Source organism: Chrysemys picta, chromosome 1, assembly GCF_011386835.1.
Source record: "Chrysemys picta bellii isolate R12L10 chromosome 1, ASM1138683v2, whole genome shotgun sequence".
Classification (NCBI taxonomy): Eukaryota; Metazoa; Chordata; order Testudines; family Emydidae; genus Chrysemys; species Chrysemys picta.
In genome coordinates, this window is record NC_088791.1 from 57,966,787 (window position 1) to 57,993,685 (window position 26,899).

Consider the following 26,899-nt stretch of genomic DNA (forward strand, 5'->3'; position numbering starts at 1 on the left):
AACAAGATATAAAACAGGTGGCCCTGTACACAAGCCTAAAATATAATACTAACCATGGTATTTTTTCCAATAACTTGGAGTTGAAGAATGGGAAATAGTCTCTTTCAACTGTGTTTGCATGAAAGCCAGTATTGAGGGGTTTTTACCCTTGTAAAATCTCTTAGTAAGTTTTTGTCACTGTCCCTTACTGAGAGAAGTTGCAAGGGAGTAATTCATAATGGAAGAATTTAGAAATATTACTATCTCTTGGAAGCAGCGGAAGGACATGCGAAAGAGGGGCAATGTATTAAAACTAAATATCCCTAATATTATAAGTCAGCTGGGCCGGAAGAAGGATCCCCTGCAAGGTAAGTGCACATCATGGTCTAATCACCAACTCCCAATCAAGATTATGAGATAGACAACACCTTCTCTGACATTCATTGGTCACAGTGATACTGGTGTGTGTCATGGGAGGCTGACACTGTTTTTAATGACAATCTGGTTAGAGAAAGCAGGAATATTGATTTTTTTTCATAATACCTATGCATTATTACACAGAATGTGGATTCAATTTTTGTAACTATAGTAAAAGTTTGGCAAAAAATAATGGCATCATGTTTACTGGTATTGTATTCTAAGTTCCCTGTAAGCTGCGCAGCCACACAGCAGCCTATTTAGCACCACGCAGGCATTCAAGGAACCCGCCCAGGGACCTGCCAGGGGAGGGGCATCCCTCCTCCAGCCCCTCACCTAGTCTGGCCTCCAACCTGCTGCAACCGGGACGCGGAGCACCCCTTCCTTGGTCCCAACTCTGCTGCGGCGTGGGTGGAGCGGACCGGAGCCAGTCACAGACGGGGTGCCCGGACCTGCTGGGGCGGTGCTGCCCCAGGTGCAACCAAGGCAGCGCAGCCCCGGCGCGGACCTGCTGGGGGAGGGGCACCTATCCTGCAGCCCCAAACCCAGAGCTTCTGAGGCGGGGAGAGGTGCCTCTTCCCCACAGCCCAGGTGCTGCTTCTGCGGGGGGAGAGAGCTGGGGGGAGACCTCTCTCTCTGTCTCTCTCTCTCTCTCTCCCCCCTCCCCAAGCACCGCCCTGCATCCGAAACCCCTCATCCCCGGCCCCACCCCAGAGCCCGCACTTCCAGCTGGAGCCCCTCACCCCAACCCCCTGGACCCCCTCCCACACTCCGAACCCCTCGGCCCCACCCCCATCACATGAATTTTGTCACACATCACCTCCATATTGGTGCGCATAACAAAATTCATTCCGCATATGGGTGGGAAAAATTAGAGGGAACACTGGTTGTATTGGCTATGAAAGAAGACAACACTAAATTCTCTCATCTGCTTTCTTTCTCTTTAGAATTTCCAGTTACATTCTGATTATAGTACTTTTAAGTGATGCTAAACAATAGAGAACACGGTGTGTTTTTTCAAATCGTATAGGTGATATAGATTTTACTGCTGACAGTTTAAAAAATATATTGATACTCTTTGATCCTGCATGGCAATGAAGTTATTTTGGTATTCTGTAGACCAGAGGTGGGCAAACTACGGCCTGCGGGCCACAACCGGCCCATGGGACCCTCCTGCCCGGCCCCCGAGCTCCTGGCCCGGGAGGCTAGTCCCCGGCTCCTCCCCTGCTGTCCCCCTTCCCCCACAGCCTCAGCGCACTGCGCCGCCGGCGCAATGCTCTGGGTAGCCGGGCAGCGCAGTGAAGAGCCTGGCCTGACCCGGTACTCTGTGCTGCGCTGTGGAGTGGCTGGCTTCAGCCAGGCGGCGCGGCTGTCGTGCCACCTGCCGTCGGTGCTCCAGGCAGCGCGGTAAGGGGGCAGGGAGCAGGGGGGTTGGATAGAGGGCAGGGGAGTTCGGGGTGTGGATGGGGTCGGGGCAGTCAGAGGGCAGGGAACAGGGGGGTTGAATGGGGGCAGGGATCCTGGGGGGCAATCTGGAAGGAGGGGGGATTGGATGGGGCGGCGGCAGGAAGTCAGAGGTGAAGGTTCCGGGGGCAGTCAGGGAACAAGGAGTGGTGGGGGTACATAGGGGGGCCACCAGGGAACGGGGGGGTGGGGGTGGATGGGGCAGGAGTCCTGGGGGGGGTGTCAGGGAGCGAGAAGCGGGGGGAGGGGGCTGGGCCACGCCCGGCTGTTTGGGGAGGCACAGCCTCCCCTAACCGGCCCTCCATACAATTTCTGAAACCTGATGCAGCCCTCAGGCCAAAAAGTTTGCCCGCCCCCGCTGTAGACAGTTGTTGCTGTCTCCATTTGCTGTCAGAAAGGAACTATTTTCCAACTTTCTGGGATGGCATAGAGGATCTCAAAGAAATAAAAATTACCAGTTAAGGAAAATATCCTTTATTTTGGTTGGCTGTGCTTTTGTGGAGGTCCTTCAGGAACCACACATTGCTTCGGTCCCTGGGAATTTATTGATGTTGCCTGGAGCATTGGCCAGAGCCGGTTGTTTGATGACAACATGAGGCCTTCACCCTGCTTGCCTCCAGGGATGAATGTTCTGCCTCTGTAGCACTCCTAGTCTCTTATGATCCTGGTAGCTGAGGGTAAGGTTGTTACTATATCTCTGATTTTTCCTTTGTATTGCAGTACATTTAGGGTATGTCTACACTACGGGATTAATCCAAATTTATATAATTTGAATTTGGGAAACAGATTGTATAAATTCGAATGTATGCGGCCACACTAAGCACATTAATTCGGCGGTGTGTGTCCATGTTCCGGGGCTAGCATCGATTTCTGGAGCGTTGCACTGTGGGTAGCTATCCCATAGTTCCCGCAGTCTCCCCTGCCCATTGGAATTCTGGGTTGAGATCCCAGTGCCTGATGGGACAAAAAACTTGGTCGCAGGTGGTTCTGGGTACAGCCTCACCCCTCCCTCCCTCCCTGCATGAAAGCAATGGACGGCAGACAACCATTTCGCGCCTTTTTTCCTGGGTGAACACTGCAGACTCCATACCACGGCAAGCATGGAGCCCGCTCAGCTCAAGACAGCAGTCATGAACATTGTAAACACCTTGCGCGTTCTCGTGGAGTTTATGCTGAGCCAGGACCAGAAAAACGAGGCAAGGAGGCAGCGGCGGCGGCAGCTCAGCGACAAGCATGGTGAGGACATGGACATGGACACGGACACAGAATTCTGTCAAACTGCGGGCCCCGGTGCTTTGGAGATCATGTTGTTAATGGGGCAGGTTCTATCCATGGAACGCTGATTCTGGGCAAGGGAAACAAGCACAAACTGATGGGACCGCGTAGTGTTGCAGGTGTGGGATGATTCCCAGTGGCTGCGGAACTTTCGCATGCGTAAGGGCACTTTCATGGAACTTTGTGACTTGCTGTCCTCTGCCCTGAAACGCCAGAATACCAAGATGCGAGCAGCCCTCACAGTTGAGAAGCGAGTGGCGATAGCCCTGTGGAAGCTTGCAACGCCAGACAGCTACCGGTCAGTCGGGAATCAATTTGGAGTGGGCAAATCTTCTGTGGGGGCTGCTGTGATGCAAGTAGCCAAAGCAATCACTGAGGTGCTGCTACGAAAGGTAGTGACACTGGGAAATGTGCAGGTCATAGTGGATGGCTTTGCTGCAATGGGATTCCCTAACTGTGGTGGGGCGATAGATGGAACCCATATCCCTATCTTGGCACCGGAGCACCAGGGTACCCAGTACATAAACCGCAAGGGGTACTTTTCAATGGTGCTGCAAGCACTTGTGGATCACAAGGGACGTTTCACCAACATCAACGTGGGCTGGCCGGGAAGGGTTCATGACGCTCGCGTCTTCAGGAACACTACTCTGTTTAAAGGGCTGCAGCAAGGGACCTACTTTCCGGACCAGAAAATAACCGTTGGGGATGTTGAAATGCCAATAGTTATTCTTGGGGACCCAGCCTACCCCTTAATGCCATGGCTCATGAAGCCATACACAGGCAGCCTGGACAGGAGTCAGGAGCTGTTCAACTACAGGCTGAGCAAGTGCAGAATGGTGGTAGAATGTGCATTTGGCCGTTTAAAAGGTCGCTGGCTATCGTTACTGACTCGCTCAGACCTCAGCCAAACCAGTCTCCCCATTGTTATTTCTGCTTGCTGTGTGCTCCACAATCTCTGTGAAAGTAAGGGGGAGACCTTTATGGCGGGGTGGGAGGCTGAGGCAAATAGCCTGGCTGCTGATTACGCGCAGGGCGACAGCCAGACACCAGGGCGATTAGAAGAGCACACCAGGAAGCGCTGTGCATCAGAGAAGCTTTGAAAACCAGTTTCATGACTGGCCAGGCTACAGTGTGAAATATCTGTTTGTTTCTCCTTCATGAAAACCCGCCCCCTTTATTGACTCATTCTCTGTAAGGAACCCACCCTCCCCCTTCCCCCAGCTTGCTTTCAAACCAAATAAAGTCACTATCGTTTCAAAATCATTTATTCTTTATTAATAGATTATAAAAAGAGGGAGGGAACCCGGGTGGGGTTTAGGAGGAGGATCGGCGGGAAGGAAAAGGCCACTAAAAAAGGGTTAAAAAAATGACAGCCTTTTGCTTGGGCTGTCCACTGGGGTGGAATGGGAAGGTGTACAGATCCTCCCCCCCCGCGTTCTTACACGTCTGGGTGAGGAGGCTATGGAACATGGTGAGGGGGGAGGGAGGTTATACAGGGGCTGTAGCGGCACTCTGTTATCCTGCTGCCGTTCCCGAAGCTCCACCAGACGCTGGAGCATGTCTGTTTGCTCACGCAGCAGCCCCAGCATTGCATCCTGCCTCCTCTGATCTTCCTGCCGCCACCTCTCATCTCGAGCGTCCCTCCTGTCCTCACGTTGGTCCCTCCTGTCCTCACGTTCACTGGCTTCTTTCCTATACTTTGAAACCGTGTCCTTCCACTCATTCAGATGAGCTCTGTCACTGTGGGTGGATTCCATGATTTCTGCGAACAGCTCGTCTCGCGTCTTCTTTTTCCAACGCCTTATCTGTGATAGCCTTTGGGACGGAGGAGGGAGGCTTGAAGAATTTGCAGCTGCTGGAGGGAGGGAAAAAAGGAGAGAATTTTTTAAAAAGATACATTTTGCAGAACACTGCTTATACTCTTTCACGGTGACCAACACTATTCACATTACATAGCACATGTGATTTCTCTGCAAGGTCGCATTTTGCCTCTTAATATTTAGTGCCTGTGGCTTTGCTACTAGAGATCACAGACGCAGGTCCGGGCAACAGAATTCGGCTTGCATGCGGCCATGGTAAGCCATTGTCTTTCGGCTTCTGCGCCGTCCTTTCCCACATACCAAGTAAAGTCCGTTGAGTGCTGCGGTTTTCCTGTTAACATTCAGCAGCAGAAAACAAACTAACCACCCCCTCCATCCAAATCTCTGGATGATCGCTTTATCCCTCCCCCCACCGCGTGGCTGGTATCAGGGAAGATCCCTACTAGCCAACGCGAAAAGCTCTGGGCCAACTGCAGGGAAGGATTTCTTTTCGGCCACAAGCAAACAGCCCAGTAGGAACGGCCACCTCTGTCCCCTTAATTAAATTCCCATATTTCAACTAGGTTACCATGAGCGATATCACTCTCCTGAGGATTACATAGCAAGATAAAGAACGGATGTTGCTTGAATGCCAGCAAACACCGGGACCATACGCTGCCAGGCTTTGTCATGCAATGATACCAGATTACTTGCTGCAAGCATGGCGCGGTCAAGTGTCCTACCATGGAGGACGGAATAAGGCTGCACTGCCCAGAAACCTTGTGGCAAGGCTTTTGGAGTACCTCCAGGAGAGCTTCATGGAGATGTCCCTGGAGGATTTCCGCTCCATCCCCAGACACGTTAACAGACTTTTCCAGTAGCTGTACTGGCTGCGAATGCATCCCAAGTCCTCAGGGCAAAGTAATCATTAAAAACCCTTGCTTTTAAAACAAGTTTTATATTTTAAAAGGTAAACTCACCTGAGGTCCCTTCCATGGGGTCGTGGTCTTGGATACTGGCTTGGGAGGGTTGGGAGGGTACTTCAGTCAGGCTGAGAAAAAAATCCTGGCTGTTGGGGAGAACGGAGTGCTGGGTGCTCTCTGCAAGCTCATCCTCTTCCTCCTCCTCTTCCCCGTCCGCAGAATCCTCAGGTGTAGCTGATTGGGATTATCCCCGCCTCGGAATCCACGGTCAGAGGTGGGGTAGTGGTGGCGGCCCCCCCTAGAACTGCATGCAGCTCGGCGTAGAAGCGGCATGTCTGCGGCTCTGACCCGGAGCGACCGTTTGCCTCCTTTGTTTTTTGATAGGCTTGTCTGAGCTCCTTGACTTTCACGCGGCACTGATCTGAGTCCCTATTGTGGCCTCTCTCCATCATGCCCTTGGAGATTTTTTCAAAAGTTTTTGCATTTCGTCTTTTTGAACGAAGTTCTGCTAGCACTGAATCCTCTTCCCATATAGCGATCAGATCCAGTACCTCCCGTACGGTACATGCTGGTGCTCTTTTTCGATTATCGGCCTGCATGGTTAGCTGTGCTGATCTGTGGTCACCTGTGCTCTCCATGCTGGGCAAACAGGAAATAAAATTCAAATGTTCGCGGGGCTTTTCCTGTCTACCTGGCCAGTGCATCCGAGTTCAGATTGCTGTCCAAAGCAGTCACAGTGTTGCACTGTGGGATAGCTCCCGGAGGCCAATACCATCGAATTGCGGCCACACTAACCCTAATTCGAAATAAAATCGATTTTGGCGCTACTCCGCTCGTCGGGGTAGAGTACAGAAATCGATTTAAAGAGCCCTTTATTTCGAATTAAATGGCTTCGTTGTGTGGACGGGTGCAGGGTTAATTTGATTTAACGCTGCTAAATCCGAATTAAAGTCGTAGTGTAGACCAGGCCCTAGATTACCAGATCAGTCTGAAAAACTTATTTTGACTTGTCAGGTCAGCAAATTTTTGATGGAAACCTTTGATAGAGAATGAGTATGCAATGCTAAACTATATCTGACTTTTGATCTAAAGTTTAAAAGGTATAGTTTGAAGCTTTTAAATATATAATTTGTTTAACTGATAGACACAGTTGGGTGGGGGTGAGCAGATGATTAAAGATTATATGGCAGTGAGGAACTGAGCTGTTAATTTCCAGTCATTCTAACATTTGTGGGTTTTACATAGGTTTTTTTCTACAAAAGTTGTAGAATTTTGTAGAGAATATATAAAGTTGTTCTGGGGACTTCATTGAAACACATTTTCAATCTGAAATTTTCTCTAAGTTTTTGGTTTGTGAATATGTTACTAAGTCTTGCATATTATACATGTAAATAATAATCTCAACAGGATGTTATGTGATCAGTTTTTGCCATCTATCTTAGTGTTTTTCCTTGTATTAACTTTGGGCATTGAGGTTTACATTGTGAAAGATAAAATTACATTGTATTGAGGAGGTGTTTGATAGGAGAGCGCATTAAAATGCTCTTTTCAATATTTTAAATTAGTAGCATTGTTATTGATTGTCCAAAAACCTTTATTCAGCCAGAGAGTAGTGTTTCAGCCCTTTAAAAAGAAATGTCCATGTTGCAGCGTGTTTCATCATTTATTTTTCTTTCTCCATTTTTAGGTTGAATGCACATTTTGAGGTGAATTCAGATTGCTCAGTCTCTCGAGCAGAAATGTACTCTGAATACCTCTCAACCTGCAGTAAATTAGCTCGAGGTGGAATCCTAACATCAACTGGATTTTATAAATGTCTTCGGTAAGGTGAAAAATCTATAGAAGAATAAACAGGAGATTGTGGATGCCTAATGCTAATCTGCAACTTCAAACTTCTTTAGGGAAATACCTACTCTCAAATAAGTTTTAAAGTTTGATAGTTCAATGCAATTATTTTGTTCTTTTTAAAGACTTTGTTAGAGCTTGCTGTATGTGTTTGGCCATATATTTCTTCCACCTCTAGCTTTTGGGGGTTACAGTTTCCATTTCTCTTGTCCAAGATCTTGGAAATGGTAATTCTGGTGAACCTCTCAGTCCCTAGGGAGGCTGCCTTCTAAAAAAAGCATCTGAGCATTTTACTCTGGTGAGAAGACACATGACAGGCTGCATCTCTGCAGAAACAGGGACAGATGCTGTCACAAAATATTAGACATTGAAAAATACTATTCTGTTTGAAAAATAGAATGGAGACTTCCCATGCCCATTCCTTCTCTTTTTGGCAGAGGTTGAATATGTAACCCTGACTGACTAACATGAGTATCCTAGGATCTAGATTTTGCAGTTAGGTACATAATGAAGTATTTGACTTCTTAGTTTTTATAATATGTTTGTCTTTGTCCTCTCTGCGTACAGAGCAGAGTTGATGTGCTAAAAATTGAAAAGAAAGAAAAAAATAATACTGTGAAAGGATTGAATTTTTGTGATGTATATAGCTGTATGTTTGTGTTTGGCAGAACTGTCTTTCCAAATCACACAGTGAAGAGAGTAGAGGATCCAAATAACAACGGGCAGGCACATATACATGTAGTAGGAGTTAAAAGGAGAGCTATACCACTTCCCATTCAGATGTACTATCAGCAACAACCAACTTCTGCTACCCCTGTCGTCCGGGTTGATTCTATTCCTGATGTATCTCCGTCTCCTTCACCAGCAGGTTCTTTATCTTTTACATTATATTTTATATGGCATCCATTTTTGTTGCTTCTGAAACGACTGTAAAACAAAGTAAACTTCAGTGAAAAGAAGTTTTGATAAACTAGTTATTTAATTTTTTTGTTTAATGCTTTATAGTGCTGGATGATAGTGTTGCTAAGTCGTATCTGGGTAGATACTGCCTAGCATTTGACGCCTAAGCCCTAAATTTGCAAGTCACCAGACAAGCCACTCTTATGTCCACTACTAATCCGGACATGCTATAGCTGAGTTTAGAAACTACTTCACTTGACTGTAATGATAATTTCAAATTTGGGATTTTTGATTCTTTATATTTGTGTGTTTTGCTTTGAGGTGTGGGGGTGGGAGTGTTTTGGTTTGGTTTGGATTTTTGCATTGAGACTTCTGATTTTTTATTTTATTTGGGTCAACAGGAATCCCACATGGACCACAAAGTATAGGGAACCATTTTCAGAGGATCCCAGTTAACAACCAATCTTCAAATCTGACAGCAACACAGATGTCTTTTCCAATTCAAGGTGTTCACACTGTGGCACAGACTGTTTCTAGAATTCCACAAAATCCTTCAGTTCACACACAGCAGCAACAAAATGCTACAGTGACTGTCATTCAGAATAAAACTCCAATTTCCTGTGAGGTAGTCAAGGCCACAGTAATACAGAGCTCAGTTTCCCAATCTGCAGTTCCTGTTACTATTGCTGTAGGTGGAGCAGCACAAGCTTCTAATCAAAATCACAGCAGTGCAGGACCACAACCATCTGTTGCTGTTGTCAGTTCTCAGACATTGCTTCACCACCAACCAGTAATTCAACAACAGTCTCCATTACATGCAGTGGTACCAGGACAGATACCTTCAGGCACTCCTGTTACGGTAATTCAACAAGCTGTACCTCAGGGTCATATATTTGGCAGAGTACAGAACCTACCAGCATGCACTTCAGCAGTTTCACAGGGTCAACAGTTAATCACTACATCATCACAACCTTTGCAAACTTCATCTCAGCAGCCTTCTGCTGGTAACCAGCAACAAGACACAGTCATCATAGCACCCCAACAATATGTCACGACCTCTGCATCCAATATTGTTTCTGCCACTACAGTACAGAATTTTCAAGTTGCAGCTGGGCAGGTGGTTACTATTGCTGGTGTCCAAAATCCACAAACTTCTAGGGTAGGGTTTCAGAATATTGCGCCAAAGCCTCTACCTTCTCAGCAAGTCCCATCTACAGTGGTACAACAACCCATGCAGCAGCAGCAGCCACCATCCCAACAAAGTGTAGTGATTGTAAGCCAGCCAACTCAGCAAGGTCAAACATATGCACCAGCCATTCACCAAATTGTGCTAACTAATCCAGCTTCTCTTCCAGCTGGTCAAACTGTCCAGTTGACTGGACAACCAAACATAACTCCATCTTCCTCACCATCTCCTGGACCAGTTACAAATAACCAGGTTCCTACAGTAATGTCATCTCCATCTACTGCTCAGTCACAAGGACCCCCTCCTACTGTCAGTCAGATGCTTTCCGTGAAGAGGCAGCAACAGCAGCAACATTCGCCTGCGCCATCACAACAACAGGTACAAGTACAAGTCCAGCAACAACAACCGGTACAAATGCAAGTTCAGCCACCGCAAGCTAATGCAGGAGTTGGTCAGCCTTCCTCTGGTGAATCTAGTCTGATAAAACAGCTGCTTCTTCCAAAACGAGGCCCTTCAACTCCTGGTGGTAAGCTTATACTCCCAGCTCCACAGATTCCTCCACCTAACAATGCAAGAGCTCCTAGTCCTCAGGTGGTTTATCAGGTGGCCAATAACCAAGCACCAAGTTTTGGAGTTCAAGGACAGTCTCCAGCTCAGCAGCTATTAGTTGGACAGCAAAATGTTCAGCTGGTCCAGAGTGCAATCCAGCCCCAAGGGGCAGTACAAACAGTACCCATTTCTAATCTACAAATATTGCCAGGCCAGTTGATCTCAAATAGCCCAGCAACCATTTTCCAAGGGACTTCTGGCAACCAGGTTACCATAACAGTTGTGCCAAATACTAGTTTTGCTACTGCAACTGTGAGTCAGGGAAATACAACTCAGCTTATTGCTCCAGCAGGAATCTCAATGAGTGGAACACAGACAGGAGTTGGGCTTCAGGTGCAAACACTTCCAGCTACTCAAGCACCTCCAGCTGGACAATCACCATGTGCTGCTGCTCCTCCATTCAAAGGTGATAAAATAATTTGCCAAAAGGAGGAAGAAGCAAAGGAAGCAACAGGTTTACACGTTCATGAACGTAAAATTGAAGTTATGGAAAATCCCTCTTGCCGAAGAGGAGCTGCGAACACCAGTAATGGGGATGCAAAGGAAAATGAAATGCAGGTGGGAAGTCTTTTAAATGGGAGAAAGTATAATGACTCCAGTCTACCTCCTTCTAACTCAGGGAAAACTCAAAATGAGGCCAATCAGTGCTCACAAGTCAGTAACGGGCCATCATTAGAATTGGGTGAGAATGGAGCTCCTGGAAAGCAGAACTTTGAACAAATGGACACACAGGAAATTAAAAGTGATTTGAAGAAGCCCCTAGTTAATGGAATCTGTGATTTTGATAAAGGAGATGGTTCTCATTTGAGCAAAAACATTCCAAATCACAAAACTTCCAATCATGTAGGAAATGGTGAGATCTCTCCAGTGGAACAAGGGAATTCAGATGTCACGCAGCAAGAGACTGCCAAAGGTGATCAAGGGGAAAGGATTTCTAATGGGCCTGTATTAACTTTGAATAGTTCACCTGTTGTAAGCGGTACACAGGAAGCTGCAAAACTGTTAACCCAGCAACTTAGTGGTACCAACACTGATTTACCCAATGGACCTTTAGCTTCAAGTTTGAATTCAGATGTGCCTCAGCAACGCCCAAGTGTAGTTGTCTCACCACATTCTACAGCCTCTGTTATACAGGGGCATCAAATCATAGCAGTTCCACACTCAGGACCTAGAGTGTCCCAGTCTACCCTGTCATCTGAAGTTCGGTCTACTAATGGCACAGCAGAATGCAAAACTGTAAAGAGGCCAGCAGAGGATAATGATAGGGAAACTGTTCCAGGAATTCCAAATAAAGTAGGAGTTAGAATTGTTACAATCAGTGACCCCAACAATGCCGGTTGCAGTGCAACTATGGTTGCTGTGCCAGCTGGAGCGGATCCAAGCACTGTAGCTAAAGTAGCAATAGAAAGCGCTGTTCAGCAAAAGCAGCAGCATCCAACAACATATATACAAAGCATGGTCACACAGGTAGGTTAAGCAAACTTTTTGTGTTTATTTTACCAAATATGATTTGTAAAAGAAACAGATATGTCAAAATGTAAATTTGCTATTCTGATATTATCCCCCTGTGGGATTTAAAATCTTCATAAAATCATTGTTTTTGTGCTCCTACTTAAGCTGTTCTGATACCTCTCATTCTGTTTTTGATGCTAGTTATAGTAGTATAGTTTAAATTTATTTAAAAGGATTAAAGTCTAACAGGTTGCAACTTGATTATGCATCAAGGGAAAACCCCTCGTGTTTACTTTTCTGTTATTTAATTGCTTTGTTATTTTGAAGGTTAAAATAGTCCCCTGTATTTTAGAATCTTAAAATTATTTGTTTTATCATTTCTTGCTCTCAAAGTTGTCGATATCTTGCCTCCTCACTTAGAATAGGTGTTGTAGGTGGCAGTCTCTACTTTTGTGTAATGTTTTATATTTTGTTCGTACATATTTTGTTAGTATATAAGTATATTTCTGAGGAGTGAATTTCAAATGATTTTTCCTGTATAGATATTATAAAATGTCTCAGTTGATTATACTTCTAACACAGTCTTTGAGCTTACTGAAATAAGTTAAAGTTTTGGGGTTTGGAGATCCGTAAAGGATAATAAACGTTTAAGTTTACTCCAGTCAGTCGAAAATAGTGTTTGTCCGTTGGTCAAAAAGGATGCTGTTTATTTCCACCATAGGTTCTGATCCTGCAGTCATATCTGATGGACTCTACACAGGCATAAGAGTCTGTTTCATGGATCAGATTGGAGAATAGGGGCCTTAGTTTCTTTTTTAGATTAAATTTTATTTAACTTTAGTAGCGTGAGCTTCCTTGTACCTCACCACCAGTGTAGGCTATAGTATGTGTCCATTCTTAATATGACATTTAGCACCTACTGTCCTATTGTAAATATTCCAGTTTGTACAGCTCAGTACCATTTTCCAGGAAAATTCCTGATCATATTCAAAATTCTTACATTCTCTAGTGTTATTTTAGCATAGCATATGGTCAGAAAATCCCTTAATTTCATGTAAGGAGAATTCATTTTAAGAAACTGTTTCATATTCTGAATTAGAGTAAAAGAGATATCAACTAATTTGAGGGTGGTAAGAAGAAGACAGATTGTGGAGAGAGAGGGGAAAAAATCAGAGAAATCTTTGTTTGGGTTAGTGTTCTTAGGCGTTGAGTTAAGAAACTTTTATTACTTGATACTCATTCATTTTCAGTATTTAGTAGATGTAGATTATGGACACAAACAGAGCTATAACTAGAATCCACTTAGGAGCTGATGCCTGATTCATCAATGTGGTACTCCTGCACTGTCATCAAGTTAGACTTCTACTGAAATCTGTCTGATGCCTTAACTCTTTACCTGAAGAGATTTCTTGTCTAAAGATGAATAATTTTCTTTTGACTGTGAGAACACATGCTACTTTGTGAAAATTTTGCAAATCTAAATGAAAGTCAAAGATGTACATTATTCTGATTGACACATGATCTTTGATTTGAATAAAAGTTGTTTGACAACAAAAGAAAATTGCCAATGTGCAGTGGCGAACCGCAGCCAGCGGGAGCCGCGATCGGCCGAACCTGCAGACGCGGCAGGTAAACACACCAGCCCGGCCCGCCAGGAGCTTTCTCTGAACAAGCAGCGGCCCTAGTTTGAAAACCGCTGATCTAGGGGACAGAGTAGATCACAAGCTAAATATGAGTCAACAGGGTAACACTGTTGCAAAAAAAAGGCAAACATTATTCTGGGATGTATTACCAGAAGCGTTGTAAGCAAGACACAAGAAGTAATTCTTCCGTTCTGCTCCGCACTGATTAGTCCTAAACTGGGGTATTGTGTCTAGTTCTGGGTGCCTCATTTCAGGAAAGATGTGGACAAATTGGAAAAAGTCCAGAGAAGAGTAACAAAAACAATTACAGGTCTAGAAAACATGATCTATGAAGGAGAAGCAGACAAGCGGCATGTCCTGTGAAGGAGAAGCGGAAAGCGCCCCGGGCCACAGGGATGTGCTGGCCGCTGCTTCCTGCAGCTCCCATTCACCAGGAATGGTGAACCATGGCCACTGGGAGCTGTGGCGGGCCGTGCCTGCAGACAGTCAACGTAAACAAAATGTCTTGCAGCCCGCCAGCAGATTACCCTGATGGGCTGCATGCCGAAGGCTGCCGACCCTTGTTCTAGGCTTTACAGTGACACACAGAGTGACAATCCTGGAATCTTATTATATAGATATAGGATTTGATTTTGTATTTAAATATCGTGTTTAGTGGATTGTCTCAAACAGGAGCATGTGACACGTCATTGTTTAAAGGTGATATTCTCCAGTAGCATCTGCATTTAGCCAGTCCTAGGTGTAATCTGAAGGGAGGAGGGAGCTGGCATCTTACTTTGGTGGCTTTCTCTCCCTTTATTTACACATTTTCTGTTTATGGGTTGTTACTGCCCTGAGGCATTGTGCTGGACTGGTGCATGAAGAAAGAAAAATAAATGAGTAATTACTTACTTCCCCCTCCCCCCCCCCCCCCCGCCCCCCAAGCTCCCACAAAACATGTTGAACATGACCAAGTTGGTTTGTCCCAACTGGCTTCATAGAAGCGCTCTAATGTCATGCCAGATGCCTGGATGTGAGAAAATTACACTTAATTGCCTATCTGGCTTTTTAAAAAAAATCAGTCCCTCCCTCACCATCATCAAAACAGACACTTCCATTTTTCTTAAGGCAGCCCACTTGTAGCATCCTTGTGTGGGAAGCAGGCTGCTAAAATTGTGAGCAGGAGTATAAACATTGGCTCCAATCTTCCATTGATCAGTAGGCTGAGTTTCCATTCACCAGAAAGCAAGTACGTAGCCCCAGGAGGCATAATTCATTCCTATCCGCAGAGCAAATGAACTGCTCAGCTGGAGCTACTAAAATACAGAAGTTCTTCATTTGGTTGTCATTCATTCCTGAAGCACACTGATGCAATTAGATTTGAACTTCAATAATCTCCTATCATTAAAGAGGAAATTTATTTTAATGCCTATCCCCCTACCCAACCCCTCCCTCATACCCCCTCAAAATCCTGCTGTTTTTATTTTCCACATGTAAGCTACCTGTGATAAATATAATATTTTGAGAACATAAAATTTTCTAAAGCGCTAAGTAACTTAGGCTCCTAAGTCCTATAACTTTGGGAAATGACAGGTGTTTTTGAAAATTTGTCTCATATTAACTATTCACTGCACAAGTAGTGGTACACACAAACACACACACATGTGACAATCACAGCGTGCGTGCGTGTTTCTGTGTGTGTATCTATATATTATTAGGGAGCAGAAGTGTAGAGTAAGGCCCTGATCTTGAAAATAGCTCTGTATGAGACCAGGGGTCCCCCATATGGAGCTGCATGAAGGACTGGACCTCAATTATTATATCTCAATAGATCATGTATTCCATTTTGTAAAATTTAATCGTTATCAGTTTCGTTACCAGTTCACTGTGTACCAGCTGTTTTGTTATTTCCTTACCTTTATGGATTTGTATACACTGCATTTTAGTCACTGTGCTAATGCACTGGTGTTAACCATGATTTGCACTCCTGCAACTTGCTCCAAGAACCTTACTCCAGCTGCCTCTTCTACTGACACACAACATCTACAGGGTTTGCACTTGTGTAGCTTCTCTGGTGGCTCAAAAGCCAGTATAGACCCTTTGACTAGAGTAGTCATTTTAAAAGTGAGGTGTTTTGATAGGGTAGACTGCTGGATTTTGCAGATGCTGGATCCTTTGTGTTTGTGCTTACATTTTATCTAAAACTGAAATTTAAAGGATAGTAGGAGGCCTTATTTCGAAGATGGTATTTACCAATTTTAACAGAGTTGTCTGAGGTTAGGAGGTTGAGTAACATTGAAATATGAGCATTGAGACATGGATTGCAACATGAATTAAATGAATATAATACCTTTTATGCAGTGTGGTTGTAGCTGTGTTGGTCCCAGAATATTAGAAGAAGAGCTCTGTAAGCTCAAAAACTTGTCTCTCTCACCAACAGAAGTTGGTCCAATCAAAGATATTACCTCATCCACCTGTCTCTCTCTTATGCTTTATATTAGGGTTGTCAATTAATCACAGTTAATTCACGCGATTAACTAAAAAAATTAATCACGATTTTAAAAATTGCGCTTGTAACAATAGAATACCAATTGAAATTTATTAAATATTTTTGAATGTTTTTCAACATTTTCAATATTGATTTCAATTACAACACAGAATACAAAGTGTACAGTGCTCGCTTTATATTATTATTTTTATTACAAATATATGCACTGTAAAAAAGATAAAAGAAATAGTATTTTTCAATTCACCTCATACGAATACTGAAGTGCAATCTCTTTATCATGAAAGTGTAGCTTATAAATGCAGAATTGTTTTTGATTACATAACTGCAATCAAAAACAAAACTGTGTGTAAAATTTTAGAGCCTACAAGTCCACTCAGTCCTACTTTTTACTCTGCAATCGCTAAGACAAACAAATTTGTTTACATTGACGGGAGATACTGCTGCCTGCTTCTTATTTACAAGGTCACCTAAAAGTACCCATACTACAGTCACACCTTCACTTTACAGTGTAGACATACTGCTTCTGCTGGCATTTTGGAAGTAATGCCCCCTACAAGAAATGATTTCAAGAATTTGGGCATGCCACTGTTGTGTTCTTTATTACAGACTGAACAGGTAGTGAAGTCTACAGTTACAGTTGCCCAACACTTTCCATTATAAGATGCTGTTTTCATTTGCTTATAACTTGGCCAAACTTCAGAAGTTTGGGCTGAAATTTTCCATGTGAGGTGTTCGTTTCAGGCAGATTTTTTTTTTAAATTTCTGGTAGAGCCCTTCAGCCATTTCTTATAATGAAATGAAGGGGGGAATATAGTTATGTTTAAAAAATTGTTAAACCTGTTTGTTGAGAGCTCTAATGCTTTTGCGCTTTGGAGCGGGGACTTAAAATTTGGCAGGAGAGATTATTCTGGCGTCAGGGATGTGCCTTTTGTCATCCCCATGAAACTGCCAACATTTGGCCAAGTTATAGTTTGCTGAAAAATCTCAGTTCACACATGCTCAGTAGATTTTTGTTAGAATTTGACAGCTACATTCTCCAATTATTCCATCTGCAATGACCATGCTCCATCTCTTTACCACTCCTTTGTGCTGACCAGACTCTCTCATATACTATCTCTACAGAGTAACTGAGCGTGATCCATCCCTGGGCTGTAGGAGCTTCTGTGTCACCAAGCATAGGAACTGAGAGCAAGGAGACTCTTTCCAGTGCTCTTAGTTCTCCCCTGGTGGTAGCCAGGCAGCATGGAGGAGAAGGAGGAAGTTGCCTGAAGGAATGCAGAGGCATGAGGAGCAGTGCAGGGGGGGAGGGGGGGGGGAAGAGATGCAGGGCAGGGGGACAGCAACAGAGGGAGTATAGGAACCTGGCGGGGGGAGGGGGAAGGGGAGGCTTAAGAGCAGGAGGCAGAAGATGGGGAGGGACACAGCGGAAGCAGAGTGAGTGGGAAGAAGGGTAGGAGCTGGGAAGGGGAGAGGGTGAGAGAAGAGTGTGGGAGGGCAGGAGCCACAGAATGGGGAGGATAGGGATGGAGTCAGGAGCCAGGCAGGAATGGGGGAGGGGAGGGAAGATGATCAGGAGCCAGTGGGTTAGCAGCTGTTTGTGGTGGAAGGGTACTAGGAACAGAAGGGTCTGTAACCATTAGAGAACACTCCTCTATAAAACCTGGAATAGAACCCAGAATTCTGGAGTCTCTACATTCCTAATGATCTAACAAATAGCTGTGAAACCCACTGCCAAAGTGTGTGTTAGGTCCACATAAAAGATAGTCTTCTACTGCTACCATATACTCCATGAGCTCAAGTGGTAGAGATCTGTATTGTTTATGTAAAGGTCCCAATCCTGCTGGTGACCTATTTGGGAATTCAGTATGGTTCCGCAGGATTAAATTTCTGTTTTTCAGTTTTTTTAAACTTAGGAAATTACAGTTAAAATATGTTAAAAGAATATTAAGGATGCAACGTCAAGCAACAAACAAGATGGGGGCTTACAGACAAGTGTCCTTCATTACAGAACCCTGACTTATTCCTGAAGCACAATCTGTCCTGTATATTGAATGAAGCAGGAGTCCTGTGGAAAAATGTAATTGTGTAATTAACGATTGTATCATAATCCATATGCACAAGGGGGGCAAATTAAGGTTGCATGGGCAATCTAACTTTTGAGTGTTTGATTTTACAATCTTAATTTTCTTTTACTGTTGTTTAATGTCATTCATATAGTGTCCACTTTAATTTGCCTACAACATAAGGTATTTTGTGAGGATTCATTGTTTAGTACTTGCAAAATAGCTTTGCGATTCTAAGATGAAAACCGCTGTATAATTGCAAAGTTATTCTTATTTATGGATAGTTGGCCATCAGTGCCTCTTCTTCAGGCAGCAGCAGACATATTTTTTTAACTCATGGACCATAGGTGCTACAAACGTTTCATAATATTTTTGTAAGCTTTCCCCTTCCTTTCTTTCATGGTTTGCAAATTTCTTTTTGTTTTACTGTTTTGGCAATTCCAATAGTGCTTACCTATGGTTTGCCAGAGTTGGTATTTCCTGAGTAACTGATGAGTACTCTATATGGTACACCTCTACCTCAATAGAACGCTGTCCTCGGGAGCCAAAAAATTCTTACCGCGTTATATCGAACCGGAGCACTGCTTTACCGTGTTCTGTCCGAATTCGTGTTATATCGGGTCGCATTAAATTGGGGTAGAGGTGTACCTGTAAGAAACAGCAGAGAAAACCATACAAGTATAGTGTACAAATGAAACATGTTTAAATAGTTTGTTGATTTCAGTTCCCATAACGCTAATCTAGAAATACTGAGGAATGATGTTGAAAAGACTTAAGCAAAGTATTGTACATAATTTTTGAAGGTGACTTGAAAATAAAAAGAAAAAATTGACCCTTATTCTTTTTCTCTTCCATGATGCACAGATTGCTAAGGAGGAGTACAAAAGAATAGCACAGGCGTGTACTAACAAAATCAGAAAGTCTAAAGCACAAAATGAGTTAGATCTAGCAAGGGACATAAAAGGCAAGCAGAAGAGGTTCCTTAAATACATTAGGAGTAAGAGAAAGACGAAGGAAAGCGTACACTCTCTACTGAGCGGGGTAGGAGAGCTGATGGCATCAAGAAAGCTGATGTATCTAAGCCTATTTTGCTTCAGTTTTCTCTGAAAGGTTAATGCTGTCCAGATACTCAACACAAGTAATATTAACAACAATGCAGAAGGAATGCAAGCCAAAATAGGGAAAGAACAGGCTAAAGAATATTTAGATCAGTTAGATTTATTCAGGTTGTCAGGGCTTGATGAAATTCATCCTTGGGTATTTAAGGAACTAGCAGAAGCAATCTTGAACCATTAGTAATTATCTTTGAGAACTCCTGGAGGACAGGTGAGATCCCAAAAGACTAGAGAAGAAAAACATAGTACCTATCTTTATAAAGGGGGAACATAAAGGATCCGGGGTATTATAGACCAGCCAGCCTAACTTTGATACCTAGAAAAATACTGGAACAAATTATTAAACAATCAGTTTGTAAGTACCCGGAGGATAATAGGGTTATAAAGAATAGCCAGCATGGATTTGGCAAGGACAGATCATGTCAAACCAACCTAATTTCCTTCTTTGACTGGATTACTGGCCTAGTGGATGAGGGGAAACAGAAGATGTGATATATCTTGATTTTAGTAAGGCTTTTGACACAGTCCCACATGACATTCTCATAAGCAAACTAAGGAAATGTGGTGTAAATGAAATGATTATAAGGTGAGCGCGCAAGAGGTTGAAAGACCGTACCTGGGGTAATTATCAGTAGTTTGCTGTCAAATGTGGAGTCCCGCAGAGGTCAGTCTTGAGTCTGGTACTGTTCAATATTTGCATTAATAACTTGGCTAATGGAGTGGAGAGTGTGTTTGTAAATGTTGTAGATGACACCAAGCTGGAGGGGGTTGCAAGCACTTTGGAGGGCAGGATTAAAATTCAAAATGATTTTGACAAATTGGAGAATTGGTCTGAAATCAACAAGATGAAATTTAATAAAGACAATGCAGAATACTTCACTTGTGAAAAATCAAATGCACAACTACAAAATGGGGAATAACTGGCTAGGTGGTGGTATTGCTGAAAAGGATCTGGGGGTTATGAATATGACTCAGCAATGTGATACAGCTGCCAAAAAGGCTAATATCATTATGGAGTGTATGAACAGGAGTGTTGTATGTAAGTCACATGCAGTAAATGTCTTGCTCTGCTCAGCATTCAGCAGGCCTCAGCTGGAGTACTGTGTCCAATTCTGAGCATCACACTTTAGGAAAGATGTGGACAAACTGGAGAGAGTCCAGAGGAAAGCAACAAAAATGATGAATGTTGTAGAAAACCTGACCTATGGCGAAAGATTAAAAAAACTGAGTGTCTTTAGTCTTGAGAAAGGAAGACTGGGAGGGGATCCTGGTAACAGTTTTCAAATATGTTAAGGGCTGTTACAAAGAGGATGTGATCAATTGTTCTCCAGGTCCACTGAAGGTTGGACAATAAGTAATGGGCTTAATATGCCCCATAGAAGATGTAGGTTGATAGTGGGGGAAACTTTCTAACTATACAGGTAGTTAAGCTCTGGAAATAGGCTTCCAAGGGAGACTGTGGCATCCCTGTCATTGAAGGATTTTAAAAACAGGCTGTCAGGGATGTTCTAGTTTAGGTGGGCCTGCCACAGCACAGGAGGCTGGAATTGATGACTTCTTTAGGACTGGAAGAGACCTCCATTTATATGATTCTGTGATTCTGTGTATAAAGGGAAGCCTGAAAAGTGGGTTTATTTGGTCCTTTTATACACACTGATGTTTTTGGTTTTTAGCCTTAGGAAAATTAGGAGTGTCAAGTTTTTATTTTTTGAAGAGTTCTCATTGAAGGTCATAGTTATGTATCATGAGCTCTTTTAGCCTTAAATTAAACAAATAAATTGTTGAATTTCTGTTGTTCAGTGGCTCTAATATCTTTGGTGTCATCATCTTACTAGTACTCCAGTTGTCCAGAGACTTGTAGGAAAAATAGCATGGGAAAGACTTGTATTTCAGCTTTAAGCAACATACAGGGGGGGAAACATACTTTTTTTTTGCGGGCAGGGGAATCCACATTTCAGCCTTTCTTTTTATATCATAAAGAACCAAAAAGGCTCATACTGAGTTTTTTAAAAGTGACCTGTAAAGGGAAAAAAGATTATTTTTACTCATTTTTAAAAACAGTCCCTTGAAACATGGGAGGGGGGGGGGGGGGAAGGGAGCGGAGGGTGGATTTCCATACTGAAATGGTTTTACTTCCTCCATAAAGCACATTGTTATGTGTTATGGCTGGTCAGAAATGCAAGGCTTCTAGCATTCTCTATAACGGTACATAAGCTAATTTTTTTACAGGAACTTAAAGAATCTTTGCTCGTGTGGATTCCATGAGAAAGTCCTTTAGTTCTCCATACACTAACAAAATCACACTGGGATATTTTACATTTGAGAGAGAGAAAGTGAATGAGTGGGTGAGATTTTCAAAAGTGGTACTGTAGTAACTTTTGATGCCTCATTTTACCTATCTACTTACTGACTTGTAAAGATAGTGCATTGAATCCTCTGTGAAAGGGTTCAGTTTAGGTGTTCTAGGTGTATTGATTTAGTGAATAACATTCCTTGTAAGCAGAACAGAAAAGGTCTAAAGTATGTGACAAGTGTCCAAAAATTGTGTAACTCATACTTTAAACTACACTCTCAAATAATTAATAATATGAGACTTCACTACTCCTGTATAGTTATTGTTAATGTGCATGTAGATGCTGCAGAAGTAACCAAATATTGTGTTCCTCTGATTCATAATTCAGTATTTGAATTTGTGTTTAAATTACAGCAATTAAGATATCAGAAGAATTTGTACAAAACATAATTCAAGGGTTATCAAATAATATTTTCCTCTAGTTTCACTATTACATATGTTACCACTTACTCAAAATTCAGTGAGTTAAAATCTAAAACTTCATTGTTAATAAAGTGTAATATAAAAAGCAACAGAATAAACTGGAAAGTGTGTGTTTTTATCTTCTAGTATGTTGTTTTAACCCTTTGTGTTTGAAACTTTTCTACAGAGCACACCTGTGACACCGGTACCAACAATGCAAGTACAGGGCCAGCAGATCAATTTGCAGCCTTCTTCATACCCAGCACCAAGTCAACATGGCGAGCAAGTGAAAAAACCTGGACAGAACTTCATGTGTCTGTGGCAATCTTGTAAAAAGTAAATAGCTCTTTTATTTAACAACAATTTACTAACATATTGCAGAAGCTCTTATTTGGAATGTGATCCCTGAAAGTACTATCTGTTCTCTTTCCTGAAGTATCTCTACACGGTATCAGTATCTGATAAGAGAAGAAAATATTAAAATTTTATATTATTAAATATTTAAAAATTGCTTTTAATCTAAAATTACTTCAGTTAAGACTAAAATATTTGTATGTAGTTATGTAAGTCACAATAACTATATTCCCTAATTTTTCTGCATTACAAATATAGGAACAGTTACTATTTTCTTGTTATACAGCTAGCTTTGAAACATGAAATGTGTTCCTTTCTCATATTTCCAGTTTTGCAAGGAGTGTGTACCTTTTATGTCCTAGCCAAACTCCTGTTTGGATTATGATTAATTTATTAATTTAGTACTATGGGGATTCACAAGCAATTAAATGAGACAAATCTCTGACTCAAGTTACTTACACTCTGAAATAGACAACACAGCAAGGAATGGTTTTAAAAAAAAAAAAACAAGAATGAGGAAGAAGGGCATGCTTGGATGAGCATTATAGAAGTGTAAGATCATAAGCATATTGCTACACATGCTTCTTGAGAGTTCATTTTAAAATATTATATCAGATTTAGGTCAATGTCTGGAGTAAATACGGGTGAAGGCTAGTGATTGAAAGATAATAGCAAAATGTAATGGTGACTTGGAAGGAAAGAAGAGAGATTGCATAACATGGGGTTGTGAAGTAACTGGCAGTGTCATGAGCAAAAGTGTGAGAGCACACTTAGGAGGAGACAAAGGGAGCATCAAAGGAGCAGAACTGATTTGTCAGAGTGTAGGGTATGCTCAGGGGAGTATCATGCAACTAGGGATGAGACGTTAGCAGGTGGAATTGGGATAACTCTGAAGGTGAAGATGAAGCATATGAATTTGATATGGAGGAATACTGAAAGATAGTTACTGTCTACCAAAAATTTCCATGGTGACTTTACTTTGATATTAGCAAGACAAGGTGGATGAGATAATATCTTATATTGGATCAGCTTCTGTTGGTGGAAGAGACAAGCTTTTGAACTTATCCAAAGCTCTTCTTTGATGTGGTATTCTTAATTTTCTTCTCTAAGACATGATCAAAACCCATTGAAATCAATGGAAAGACATCAAATGGGTTTTGGATCAGTCCTCTGAATAGTACTTTGTTCTTATGTGCAGTTAAATAACTGCCATGTTTCCACCTCAGAGGTGACTGTGTTTCATTGGTAGGTGATATAATTCCTGTACTTAAAAAGCTTTTGAAGGCCTTTGAGATCCTTTAGAATGACAGGTACTATATAAATGTAAGATAATATTATGGACCATTATATAAAGATGAATTCAAACTATCTTAGAAATGTCTTCTCTTTTTTTCCCCCTAACAATAAATGTATCTATGGAGCCATGCTCCTCTACTGATATGATCTTGAATGAATGGCATCCAGGATCCTTATTAATTACTTGATTAGCAAAGACTTTCTTTTTTAAAAAAGCTCTGCTATTCAGTCTGGGTTGCATATACTACAAGTACAGTATGCTTTGATGAGTAATCCTTTGTTCCTTTTTTTACGATGGTGTTTGCAGGAGCCATACATCCACAAATTTGTTTCTCAAACATCATCTTCATTCTGGTAGCTTTTCACTGTTAAAATTGACATTTAGTGTCTACTTTGTTTAAATATATGTTTTTTATGTTTTGCTACATTTTCTAAAAAATAGTCTGTCTATATATTTAGTGTTAGGTTATATTTGATTTATTATTTTATTGAACAGATCTTTCTCTTGTGTCTGTGGTTTTTATTATGAGTTTTCGGGTGTGGTCCTGCAGTTTTCAAAGGTCCTCTAAAGTGCATTTGGAAGATGTAACCGATACTACTACTTTGAGTGGCTCTGTATCTTTACACTTACGGGTACTGTGTCATCTTGTGGTGCCTTATGGTAGAACCTTGCTCCCAGCAGTGTCTGTTAGAGCACTCTCATAACCCCAACCCCTCCTCTTGGCATCTCCCAAAGTCCTGAGAGCAAGGATATATAAGGGACTGAGCACCCTTTACCACCCCAGTTCCTTCCAACCACATGCCTGGACAGAAGTGAACCACTCCAGTATCTTTGGATCCAGAGTCTTTTCTCCTTGATGTTTGTTTATTGGGGTTAGTTAGTTAGCTTAGTGTAGTTTGTTTGTTTTGTTTTGTAGGTCAGGGTTATAGCAGAACCAAAGCTGAAGAAGAAGTCAGGTTTTAAATGATGTGCATCATGCCCAGATGTCTTCCCAGTGTCAGACGACCATGTGCCTCAGGTGCCTGGGAGAAGGCAACTCTCCTTCTGCCCGTTCCATCTGTTGGATCTTTATGCCCAGGACCTGCAAGGATAGGCAGACTTGTCTACAGATCCTGCCGCTTAAGGAGGCCATTGAGGCCAGACCCTCTGGATCAGGGTCGTTTTGGGATCCAGGGTCCAAGAGACCTCCTACTCCTTCCTTTCATTACCTAAGAGAGTTTTACTCCCAGTCCTCTTATTTTTTGGCTATTCAAAAGCACCAAAGTTACCACAGCCGCCTTCATATCAGTCATCATAAGAGAAGGCATTTTAAGTTGTAGTCTAAATCCAAACAGCCTGCCATCTCTGTGATATCCTTGTCGCAAAACACCAGACTGCAGATTTGATGGGGACGTTCAAGAGTCAAGAACCATTCAGTCAGGATCTTTCTACCCTTTTGTTTGGAGACAGGCTAGCTCATTTTTATCGGCACTTGGAGATGAGTTACATTGGACCAATGGATTCTAGAAATTATATAAAAAGGTTGTGACATACAATTTGAGAAACTACCCCCTAACAATTCCACTCGCCTCTCCCTTTTCAGGGACCAGTTTCACAAAGATATTCTTCTTTCAGAAATAAATAATTGCTTCTGACGGGCAGTCGAAACGTGCCAGAACATCTCAGAGGTTAGGGGGTTTATTCACAGTATTTTCTGGTACAGAAGAAAGATGGTTGGAGGGGTTCATGTAGTCTTGAATTTAAGGAACCTGAACAAGAACACCTCTACCCCGATATAACGCTGTCCTTGGAAGCCAAAAAATCTTACTGCGTTATAGATAAAACCGCATTATATCGAACTTGCTTTGATCCGCCGGAGTGCGCGGCCCGGCCCCCGGAGCACTGCTTTACCGCGTTATATCCGAATTCATGTTATATCGAGGTCGCCTTATATCGGGGTCGAGGTGTACATTTGGAAATTTTGGATACATATGTTAACCTCTGCCTCCATAATCCCTTACCTTTCCTTTTAGATTTGTTCATGACTCTCAATTTAAAGTATGCATATTTTCACATTTCAGTAAGTCTCACTCATAGCAAAAACCTTGAATGTGTGGTGGCAGGATGCCATTTCCGATACAAAGTACTGCCATTTGTCCACTCAACAGCACCCTGAATATTTACAAAATGCTTCTCTGTGGTAGCGGCTCATCTGAGAAGGCAAGATATTTTTGCTTACGTTTATTTGAACGATTGGCTATAGAAGGCCACTGTGTAGAAGGACCTGTTAAGCAATATTGCTGTTGCAACCAAACTATTCTTGGACCTGGGTCTTCTCATTAATACCGCAAAATCAAATCTATGCCGGACTCAGAAAATTCTGTTAATAGGTTCTATACTGGTGCAAGGGGGAGGGCCTTTGGACTAGAGGACTGGTTTCTGAGTTTGAGGCAGTGTATTTGCAATGCTCAGGAGTATCCAACTCGAAAAATAATCTTTTTTTTCTGGGTCTCATGTGACAACTACATATGTGACTCCTTTTGCCCATCTGAGAATGAGGCCTCTACAGCACTGGATGTCTCACATTTATGTTCAAGTCGGGACAGTTTGTACTTGTGGGTCATTATACCTCCAAACACCTTACTTTCCTTGGAGTGGTGGTTAATTAATACGAATGTCTTCAGAGACATTCTGATATCTGAATCATCTGGCTCTTCGAGGACATTGTCTCATCAGGAGAAGTTTCTGCAAATCAATGTCTTGGAGTTGAAAGCCATTAATTTAGCCCTCAGATCTTTACTTTTTGTGTGCAGGGAACAGTGGTACAATTAGTAATGGGCAGTACTTCTGCAATGTGTTATGTCAACAAGCAGAGGAGTTCTCACTCTTCTCCTTTTTGTGCAGAAGCAATAAGGTTATAGGATTGTTGCATCCTCCACAGTGTGTTTCCAGTGGCCCTGCATTTGGCAAGAGAGAGCAGTGTAGTGTGACTGCAGACCATCTCGGCAGACACTGTCTCAGATGTATGAGTGGTCTCTGAAGAACCAGTTGGCTCATGACATATTTGTTGGATGGGGTCAACCAGATGTGGACCTGTTTGCAAGAAGGTTCAACAAGAAGTGTCACCTCTTCTGCTCCAGAGATGGCAGGGAAAGCCAATCTCTGTCAGATGTTTTGCTTTTTCCCTGTTCCATTGATCCACCAAGTGGTAAGGAAAATACATCAGGATAGAAAGAGGATGATTCTCATTATCTCAGCTTTGCTGTGCCAGCAATAGTAGATCGATCTCCTCCATCTGTTTGGTGGAGTCTTCATGCATCTTCCTCGGTCACCAGATCTGTTGTCTCAGCAGGAAG

At 42.6% G+C, this 26,899-nt stretch overlaps 1 protein-coding gene across 2 annotated transcripts in view; it reads left to right on the forward strand.

The window, feature by feature from the left end:
- The window catches only part of ARID2 (AT-rich interaction domain 2), a 161,057-nt gene that overhangs the window by 96,140 nt on the left and 38,018 nt on the right, over positions 1-26,899 (forward strand). For both annotated transcript variants that reach the window (XM_005297955.5, XM_065557432.1), the window contains 4 exons: positions 7,545-7,679; positions 8,371-8,570; positions 9,004-11,864; positions 22,101-22,249. In XM_005297955.5, coding sequence (XP_005298012.1) covers positions 7,545-7,679; positions 8,371-8,570; positions 9,004-11,864; positions 22,101-22,249 — 3,345 coding nt within the window. The remainder of the gene's footprint in view (positions 1-7,544; positions 7,680-8,370; positions 8,571-9,003; positions 11,865-22,100; positions 22,250-26,899) is intronic.